The sequence below is a fragment of the Lasioglossum baleicum genome, chromosome 9 (assembly GCF_051020765.1).
Source record: "Lasioglossum baleicum chromosome 9, iyLasBale1, whole genome shotgun sequence".
Lineage (NCBI taxonomy): Eukaryota > Metazoa > Arthropoda > Insecta > Hymenoptera > Halictidae > Lasioglossum > Lasioglossum baleicum.
The window spans coordinates 7,692,560-7,702,762 of record NC_134937.1 but is presented as its reverse complement, the minus strand read 5'-3'; the positions used below and the strand labels follow the sequence as shown (position 1 = coordinate 7,702,762).

The 10,203-nt window shown below is 35.4% G+C and overlaps 1 protein-coding gene across 2 annotated transcripts; it reads left to right on the top strand.

Annotated features, from left to right (window-relative positions):
* Positions 1 to 606: 606 nt before the first annotated feature.
* LOC143212333 (uncharacterized) lies at positions 607 to 9,597 on the top strand. Of its 2 annotated transcripts, none has more exons than XM_076431014.1 (5): positions 607 to 808; positions 1,031 to 1,379; positions 4,424 to 4,710; positions 4,784 to 4,897; positions 5,153 to 9,597. In XM_076431014.1, exons 1-5 carry the CDS (start codon positions 760 to 762, stop codon positions 9,133 to 9,135), a joined length of 4,782 nt encoding a protein of 1,593 aa, XP_076287129.1. In that variant the 5' UTR covers positions 607 to 759; the 3' UTR covers positions 9,136 to 9,597. The 2 variants fall into 2 exon arrangements, with proteins under 2 accessions (XP_076287129.1, XP_076287130.1); XM_076431015.1 differs by lacking the exon at positions 607 to 808 and adding an exon at positions 827 to 957.
* The last annotated feature ends 606 nt before the right edge of the window (positions 9,598 to 10,203 follow it).

Genomic DNA, 10,203 nt, shown 5'->3' with positions numbered 1-10,203 from the left:
GCATGACCATGGGTCCGAGGGATGAGTTCCATGAGTTCCAAGAGGTCCTTGACTAAGAATTTACGACTTCCTGTCCTTGACCGATTCTAGGTCTATAATGTACGTAGGTAATAATGCAGAAAATATTTCAACACAAAGAGCATAAAAAAATATTGCTTCTTCGCTAAATGCAGCCCGTCCGCGTGATCGAAAAATCAAGCTGTTTCATATTCTCTGTCAATGTCTTTCCTGCGAGAAACATATATCTGCTTCTCTGTTTTCGTATTTCACCTCGATTGGCGAGTTACTATTTCCGCTCCGGCACACCCTATAGGGTTCGTGCAGATATCCATCTGCTAAGGTCGCACTCTGATTGGTCCATGTTTTTCGGTAATAATTCGAAAACAAAGCGTTGCGGCGCGAATTGGCAAAGGAAAAAGGTCCTTCGAAACACCTCAGGAATCATTCCTTATTTTTTCCGATAGTATTTTCAATACATCCTGTATCAGAGAGTATATATACTCTCTGCCTGTATCAGCCCGTATTGGCCCGTATCTGTTATCAAGTATTGTAAAATTTCGTTACCCGATGTCTCTATTTAGTTACATATCCCATGACGAATCTGTTACGGAATGTAAATACGCACTGAAAACCACTGAAAACATCTTGTGTACTGTTCAGTACTGTTGAATCAAGTTGAATTTGGACGTTAGCACATGTGTATACCAAAAACATTTTTCAGTTCCAGTTTTTGATTTTATAAGACATTTAAGCGACAACATGTCACGTTATGTAAAAAATTCAGATGGAGAAACTGATGTGAAAGCAGGTTTGTACTTTCTCGTTTTTTCACTTGCATACATATGCGCACGCGGTTTGTGTGACTACCGGTTATTACAGTCGTTTGGACATCGAATATACTGTAACATTTGATCGCATCGTGTGATCTGTGCACATGGATTTGCCTTTTAAATCATTGTGACGTACATCTTATGAAATCTGAACCGAGAGATTTTCGTTTTCATTAATTGGACGTTTTTTAAATTTTTAGGCTACAGAACTCGTGGTATCGTCAGCACAGAAACAGTTGATTCCCCATTACGTCGTAGTTCTCGAGTCAAGTCTGCTGGTAAACAAAATGAATCTTCTCCTGAATCACCTTCAAGCGACAGTAGTAATATTAGTAATACACAGTCAGTGAGAAATACAAGACGTCGAACAGATACCCTGAACAATTCTACAATGACTGAACGGAGTAGATCTTTACGTTTGAGAAGAAGTTCTGTTGTGTCGGATGCCATAGAAACAGCAGATACACATGCTGCCATTTCCACACCTACAAAAAAGACTAGAAATATTTCTACTAATGATGGAGTCAACAAATTGAATGACCAAACTAGGTATGGTTTACAACAGGCATGGGCAACTAATTGCTTACGAGCACTGGTCTGTCAAGCTATTACTTCGACTACACGTTATGCAGCTCGAGTAAATCAGCATGGTTGCAGAGACAATGTTCTGGAGCTTATCCTTATGAGCGATTAGTTGCCCAAAGATAGTTTACATCTTACAATTGAAGTTACTATTTATACATTCCAAATATTTAGCCAGATTAAACAGGCGTTAACAGACCCTTGTGTGTCCAACCTGATACTTGGGTACCCATGTCTACGTTCCCTTTAACATTTTAAAGAGTGGTCATGACAATACTTGTGTTTTCATACTTGAACATTGCCAAGTGATCACAAATATATTCATGTTTTCATGTCCGAAGAAATCAAGAAAGCAAATTTATCGTTCTATATTTTGTTTATTAGAACAGGACATTTGGGTTATCCAAGTAACCCCATTGCACAACAAGTGCAAATATTACCAATATAGTTTTCAATGTTGTGTAAAGCTATGTATAAGCAAATTTAACTTGTTTCTCATTTTTGAACTTTATTAGACACACCCACAGTACTGGGTGCAATTCAAATAAAAACTATTGGAAATTGTAATTACAATACTTTTATTCAAATTAAGTAGTATTTCAGCATTTATTTTATTTCTTAGTTCTACATAGAAGAATAGTTGAAAATATACACATATAGAAGCTATTAATTAATGAAGTAATATTTGCTGTGCGATGTTCTAGAAATAATTATTTGAAATAACAGTTTTCGTAGAATGTATTAGGAATAAATATTTGAAATAATATTGTTTCTAAGGAAGAAAGTAAGTAAGAAAGTATGCAAGAGAAAGGATTACACTGTCCAACAAATTTCAACTCTTTTTTTGTATTTCGATTCCCACTACATGATTCTTATAGTATTTTCCGCGCTGATTCCGAATCTGTCCTTAATTTTTCTCCTAGACGTACAGTTTTTGAGAAAATTGTGTTGTAAAAAAAGACATATTTTTCAACTTTGAACAAATATTGTGATGTTATTATAAAAGATATTGAATTGTTCTTTACATCAAAAGATTCCGTAGACTTTCCCAAATACAGTGATATCCAATATTAATACATTAATAATTTTTCATTAATACATTATGATTGTTTAAACATGATTAAAGACGGAGAGACACCACTTTTACACCAATCTTTGCGGATATTTTTCAATTTATCTAAAAAAATAAGGGTCCAGCGGAAAATCGAACTACACCACGCGAAAGAGCAGACAGATTCTCATTTTATCTTGAAAAACCACCCTTTCAAGTTTGCGTGGTCGACATTTTTTTCGAACCAGAAAGCAAAATATCTTTGCCCGACATGAGTTGCCGCCAGTGGCCCTCACCACTAGAACGGGCGTTCATAGGCATGCAAAATCTCATAAATGTTTTGCTAATTTCATGTACTGTTATTCCTAAAAAACTTCGACCATAACAGGGCCAAATGTCGGCAGTTGTACAAACATAATCCACACTTGATATTTCCTTCTTTATATTATTTATCATTTCCTGGAATAAATTTAAATTCTTTTTGTTATAGAGTTTTTCTAGACATAGTAACCACTTCAGTTTTTAGTTTACTTAAATGTGAAACTAACTGAATAAATTCCTTTTCCTCAACAGTACAGAGTGGGTTTCCTGTTGCTATAATATATTTTATGATTAATTTATTAGCCTGATCTTGATCATACAATTTCCTGCATTTGCACGGTACTTCAGGTGTAATTTCTAATGCTAAAGTTTTGTGATCTCTGCATCGATAAATCTGATTGTTTCTGACGTTTATATTCTTTATATTTATTTAATATTTTTTCATGATTGCGTTTAAGATGAAGTACAAAATTTAATGTCACACGCAAACTTCTTTTGAAACTACGATTACAGCTAACACATATTGCCACGACATTTTTGCCATCATTTTCATTTGATACAACTGTAAAATATTTTCCATCAAGAATTGCCAGAACTTTTGCACTTGCATTTAGAATATTATCTTCATTGGACATGCCGTACAATAAGTTTCCTGTTCATTTCTACGTTAGAACTAAACTGATTCGTAAACACGAGTTACGAAGTGTTACTGTACAGTAGACCTGGGCAACGCTGGCTCAAAAAAACAGATGTTGCTGCTACTCCTTTGTTGGAGTGGACGTGAAAGAGAAGGAAAGAAGCAGCAACATGTGTTTTTCGAGATGTCAGGCAGCCGCTGTACGTGGCACGCTAATTTCTACGAAGCACTAACTTCAAACACAGCTGCCATAGGTAAAAAATTATCGCAGCGAATTCATGGGGTACTCAATCGAATCGGCAAAATCTCTGCTTCAATCTGATGGTATTACGATCATGGTATTACGATCATTTCTCGCCGAGATATAGCGAGTTAAAGGAAAAATGGAAATTGTGCATTTTTTAAGCATATTTTCAGAAACACCTGGTATATCGAAATGTTAATGAAATTGAAAAAACAAAAGGAGTGCCTTGAAGAGAAAGAAATGCTCTTTCTATTGCTTTTTTGCACAAGATTCTACGATAATTTTTTTGCTTTCTGGAGCCAGTTAAAGTTAAAAAGCCCACATTTACTTCAATGTTGAATAACTCGAATAAAAAAAATCGCACAATATTCAAGAACCACACAATTTACACAGGAAAGATAGCCCTTCCAAATGATATTAACGCGATTTATCAAAAAAATTTGTTGCTCCCCGTGTGATGTTCCAAAGTTGCACAAAATTTTTGTTAACCGTCAATGTTGTCTTCATCTGGCTATAACTTTGTAAAAAACCAACATAGCAACAATTTGAAACAGAGCATCTGAAACTAGAGGTTTCAGGCTTTCAAACCATTGTTTAACGATGTCGATACGGCAATTTTTGACGGAGTTATGATCACGTAAAGTGGGACCAATTCTTCGGGTTCGCACAAGTGATCCCTTAATTCTTTTGAGGAGTGTATTTGAACAGTAATAATGTTTTCGAAAACGTTGTAGTTCCATCATGTTTTCTGTATTTAGTTTTAGCAGGCGACTTACGAGAGCTGGCTCTGAATCAAAGTCGCCACAGATTATAACAAGACCAACACGTAGAACAAGAGCTAGTTCTGTGGGACCAGAAGGTGTCATCGAGAATAATGTTTTAGAAGTACATAACAGTGGAATTGTTCATAATACTCCGATTAATACCAGAAAACGAAAATCTATGGCACCCTTAGAAGCAACTGTTATTGAAGAAAGCGAAGAGAAGATACCTTTCGTAACATTGGATCGTGTATTGCCCAATTTTAAAGAAATGAAAGAAACATGTATGTGGTTGGAATAAGAATATTCCTTTTAATAATACATATATCATATTAAATGTGTCACATTAAATTTCAGACTCAGAAAACTCTACAACAGAAACACTAAACAAATCAATATCCAATTCCAAGGAGACACTTAATTCAAGTTCTGGAAATACGTGCAAAGAAGAGATGGAAGCTGATGGAAATGGTAATGTTAATTCATTCAACTATTACTTTCTTATTAATTGCTTTTATCGTTCCTATAATGTTCTTAAAGTTACAAAAATTCTTTTAGTTTTTATTTTTAAATACAGCTCTTCGTTGAACCTGAAAATTGATATTTTTAAGATCTGATATTTTCTACAATATTCAATTGTAGTAATTGGTATAATGTTGAAAAATGATTTTATCGTGTTAATATGAAAACTGAGTTACAATTTATTTGTATTCACAATTATTACAGCCAAAAAAGGACATGCTACTCCCATAGAGCATCCCTCTGCTGAGACAGTTCAGGAGAACGAAACGGGTATGTCGAGCAATAAAAACACATTGTCAGACATTAGTGAAAAAAGTAGGAGTGAGTCTACGCATACTATAACCCAAATGAAGACATCCATACCGGATGTACCAAAAACACAATCTCCAATCTCCACTGAAGTCACACCGAGGAAATTACGACTGAAAAATGAAAGTTCAATAAAAGAAGAAGATGAACATCTCAGTAATAAGGAAAATCGGGCATCCAATATCATTGAAGATCCTAAAAGCAACGATCTCACAATTTCTAACATATTATCGCAAAGTCCACAACCGCTTGTTGTTAGTGACGCATGTACAGAAAAACCAATTAAAGAAAATGATGAAGATACGGACAGCTCAGATAATGCACAGCATTTAGTAGTAACAGACACGGAATCGTTAAGTGGAACTCCATTTAACGACATTACAGGTCGGAGTGCTTCGTGTATAGAAGTTTGTGAAGATTCAAGTTTAGATGAAAACATTCAAATTATGAAATGTCCAGAAAATGTAAATAACATAGATTCATTAAATTCTCTCAACGATGACGAGGACCAGAAAGCATTGTCCGTAGAAATGCAAGATGATTCGAATCAAGATGGAGGCAGTCCAATCCAGAAATGTGAGGAAAATATAAGTGACACGCATACCGACAAGAGTTTTAAATTCGACAATGAGAAGAAAGAACAAATACAGCATTCTACTTCAGAAGATGAAACAACTATTAAAGACGAAAATATTGAAATGCGTTTAATCTTAGAGGCAGAAGAAACTGCGAACATAGATAAAGAAGACCCGAAAGAAGTTTATTTAACTCAGATCGCGACTGCAGATGCTGAATGTGAAGAAAGTAATCAAGCTGGAGTGTGCAACACGTCTGGAAACCTGAATGACACGGGTGTCGTGGAATATTCGAAATTGTCTGATATGTCGGTAGATAAAATACCTACATCCTCAATAACATCAACGGGTGACACTACTACAAATGATTCACAAGAGACAGAAATGGCTACGGATGAGACTACTCCAAATAATTTAAAAGAGACAGAAATGGCTACGGATGAAACTACTACAAATGATTTACAAGAGACAGAAACGTCTACGGATGAAACTACTACAAATGATTTACAAGAGACAGGAGTGGCTGCGGATGAAACTACTACAAATGATTTACAAGAGACAGAAATGGCTACAGATGAAACTACTCCAATTGATTTACAAGAGACAGAAATGGCTACAGATGAAACTACTCCAATTGATTTAAAAGAGACAGAAATGGCTACGGATGAAACTATTCCAAATGATTTACAAGAGACAGAAACGTCTACGGATGAAACTACTACAAATGATTTACAAGAGACAGGAGTGGCTGCGGATGAAACTACTACAAATGATTTACAAGAGACAGAAATGGCTACAGATGAAACTACTCCAATTGATTTACAAGAGACAGAAATGGCTACAGATGAAACTACTCCAATTGATTTAAAAGAGACAGAAATGGCTACGGATGAAACTATTCCAAATGATTTACAAGAGACAGAAATGGCTACTGATGAAACTACTACAAATGATTTACAAGAGACAGAAATGGCTACGGATGAAACTACAACAAATGATTTACAAGAGACAGAAGTGGCTGCCAAAGTTCCTAGTCGTAAAAGTATAACGAAGGAACCTTTTAATGTTTATACACAATCAAATAATGTTGAACTTGCCAATGAAAATGAAAATAATATAAGTAATGTGATTGAAAACAATGTTGCACAGTCCTTGGTAGAACCTATCGACAAAGCATCAGAAGAAGTAGACATAACTCAGAATACTTCTAAAGTAGATAACTGTTTGGCATCGGAAAAAAAATCTATAACTGATTCGAATTCACAGAATGACATAGAGAAAAATGAAATTGCTGAAACTGTGCAAAAGCAGGAAGAAAAAATGCCAGTCGACGATACAGACTTATTTCAAGATATTCCAGCTGACGAGTGGACAGAAAGAAATTCTGATAAGAATTCTGTGCACTCCATGTCAACAGAGAGATTGGAGAACGAGAGTGAGAATGAATGCGATGATTTTGTTTTGGTTGACAAAGAAATATCTCCAACAGCGGAGAATATTGAACAAGAAAAGGAATCATCCGATTATGATTCAGATGATACAGTTCTCCTGAAAGCACAGAAAAATTCATTGCAAGAAAAAACAGTAGAACGGATGGATATGTCAGAATCTCAATGCGAAACGAATGAAAATAAATCTACGATGGTAAAAGATACGCAACAATCTATGCGACAGGAAAAAATTATCGCGGCAGAAGCTAACTCCGAAAATCAAGAAGGACATGTGGCAAATCAGACAGAAGAAGTACAAAATGCAGAGAATGTATCTACGAGAACATCCATAACAAACGAAGTTTCTAAACAATCTCCACTCGAGAGCGATACTTCTCTTGAAAAGCCAGCAGATACAAATTTAACAACTGAAATTGATCAAACTTTAGATACTGAATCACCATTAAATAAGAGAGAAAGTAAAAGTAGACTATCCAAAGACGGGTCGAATGAGAGAAAATCTGTTTGCAAATCAGTAGAAAAGTCAGATAGCGAAGTAGAGGAACCCAGCGAGGTTGACGCTGTAGATGAAAAGGATTCGTTGAGTAAGTCACCTATTGGCTCGCCATCAAATGTAAGTGATTCGAGCAAAACAGATGAAAGTATGGATTCGGACATTGAGAGAGAATATAACCTTAACGGTGTGGAAGTATGTAAGTTTTCCGATGATGATGTACCAGGGGACGAATGTAGAGCATCGGAAACTGAATCATCTGATCCGGATGATAATGGATCAGATCTGGCAGATTTTGTAGTTAACGATGATGATGAGATTTCTGAAGAAGTCGAGTCAAGCGAACTTCACGAGGGATCATCCAATGGCTATGATGATAAGCATCTAGAATCTGATAAAGATACGACAGATGAAGAACGCGGAAAAATTCAAATGCAAGACGAAAGCGATGAGAAAAGAATGAAGGATGGAAAACAGAATAGAGTCGATAAGGATACCTCTGAAAAAGAAAAAAGTAAATTTAAAAAGTCTGAGAAATTAGGTTTGGATAAAATTACCGAAAGCGATGAGAAAATGATGAACTCCGAAGTGGGAACAATTGGCAAGAAAAAGAAGAGGAAGAAGATAAAAAGATGTGTTGAAGAAGAAGAAATTGATAAGGAAGAACTCTTAAACAAACTTCGAATACTCGAAGAAGAAATCGCGAAAAAAGTAACTAAAAAAGGACAACGGAAGAGAGGTACGGAAGAAAATGTTGAAGGAATCCAAAATAAATGCACAGACGTTCCTAAAAAAGAAAAATGTAAATTAAGAAAGACGACGAAAACAGATTTACCTGAAATGTCGAAAAGTGGTAAAAATGTTAAGAGGAAATCTGAAATAGAAACAGGTAATAGGATTAAAAAGATCACAGCAAAGGATAATGACAATAAAACGTTAAAAGAAAAGGCTGCGGCGATTCGTGAAAATCAACCAACGGAATGCGCAAAGGTAGAGGTATCAAATAAACGCGTAAAACGTCTCGCGGAGGAAGTTATCGAGAATCTTTCAGACCTTCCTATAAAAGTATCGAAGAAACGAAAATTATTAAAACCTGAACCGAAAAAATTGCCATCGCGGTCTATCCCTCGTTCAGAGCTTAGAAAGCGTAACGTAAATGTGGAGCAGGACTTCATTCCGTTAAGTTCTTACGGCAGTACAAGTAATTTTTATGTTGCGAATCTTCAGAAGGTGAAAAAATCGGAAAAGACTTCAGAAGTGAAGTTATTCAGACAGAGAATGCTCAACAGAAATCCACGTCAACCTATTTCGCATTATACAATGTTTTTGGAGAAGCAAGCAGCCTCAAATAAGCATTAGTTTAATCGTAAACCGTATTAAATTTCTAATTTATGTTATATATCATTGCCACACGGTAAATAGATTAATAACCGAAAAAATCCTTTCTCATTTAAATCTTGAAGATTTTTAAGGGCTCTAAATAAGGTGGGAACATTCCGTGATGCGTGTTTTCATATCTTGCTCCGCATCCTGAAACATGTAGAATAGGTACAATATTATGTTATATTACGATATAGGACGTGTTTAGGAAATAACAAATTTTTAATCATTTCGTGTCGTTGTTTTATAGATTGTGTGGCACTTTCGAATCATCATAGTAACAATTATTCTGTACAGTGGCGCACCCAGGGGGGCGCACCCAAGAAAAAAAATTAAATCCAAAATTAAAATCGCGGAATAGCCCTTGACAGATATGTTGGCTAAAAAAAAGGTCATCGCGCAAAACCTAGGGCTGGGTTCAACTCGCCCCCCCCCCCCCCCTCTAAGATTGCATCCATACTAAAGAGTATTTTATTCTGAAGAGTCACACAATAGCAAAAGAAATTGCCAGAACCTTTGATCGAATTGTTTTACCAGCTAACAAAGTTTAAAAATTGTTGAAAATTTCTGTGAAACGATTGTTTCGGTTTTTATACATTAATGTGTTTACGCGTGACAAATAATAATTATTATAATTTAATGAAAAGTAACATTTAACTCAGCATGTTAACAGAAATGTTTTCTATAATGCGTTTGAGAGAAGTTTTTGAGAAATGCGTCTCCTTTATTGAAAGAACGATCGCGACGTTGTATTACAGTTAAATAAGACAAATGTAAAATGATATTAAAATCTGTGATGTCCGATTTGCTTTATAAGTTGCTGTTCTTTTTTACTATATACATTATTGCTGTGTGTTAATCGACTAATGCCAAAGTGCTACCTAATCATTCAATTTGTTACTACGAAAAAATATGTAAAAATACTTTGAAAGATATGCTTCAATGCGCATTCGAAAATAAATAAATCTCGTCTGTTTGCAACAGGTTCGTTTCAATACTCCCAGATAGCACACGACGTCTTAAAGACGTCCACTTTACGTCTATTAT

What these genes read in the sequence shown, in the direction of transcription:
- LOC143212333 (XM_076431014.1), top strand. Translation starts at nt 760, where the DNA reads ATGTCACGTTATGTAAAAAATTCAGATGGAGAAACTGATGTGAAAGCA. An exon ending in AGAAACTGATGTGAAAGCAG is followed by an intron (nt 809 to 1,030) that starts GTTTGTACTTTC and finishes TTAAATTTTTAG; the next exon opens with GCTACAGAACTCGTGGTATC. An exon ending in TAAAGAAATGAAAGAAACAT is followed by an intron (nt 4,711 to 4,783) that starts GTATGTGGTTGG and finishes ATTAAATTTCAG; the next exon opens with ACTCAGAAAACTCTACAACA.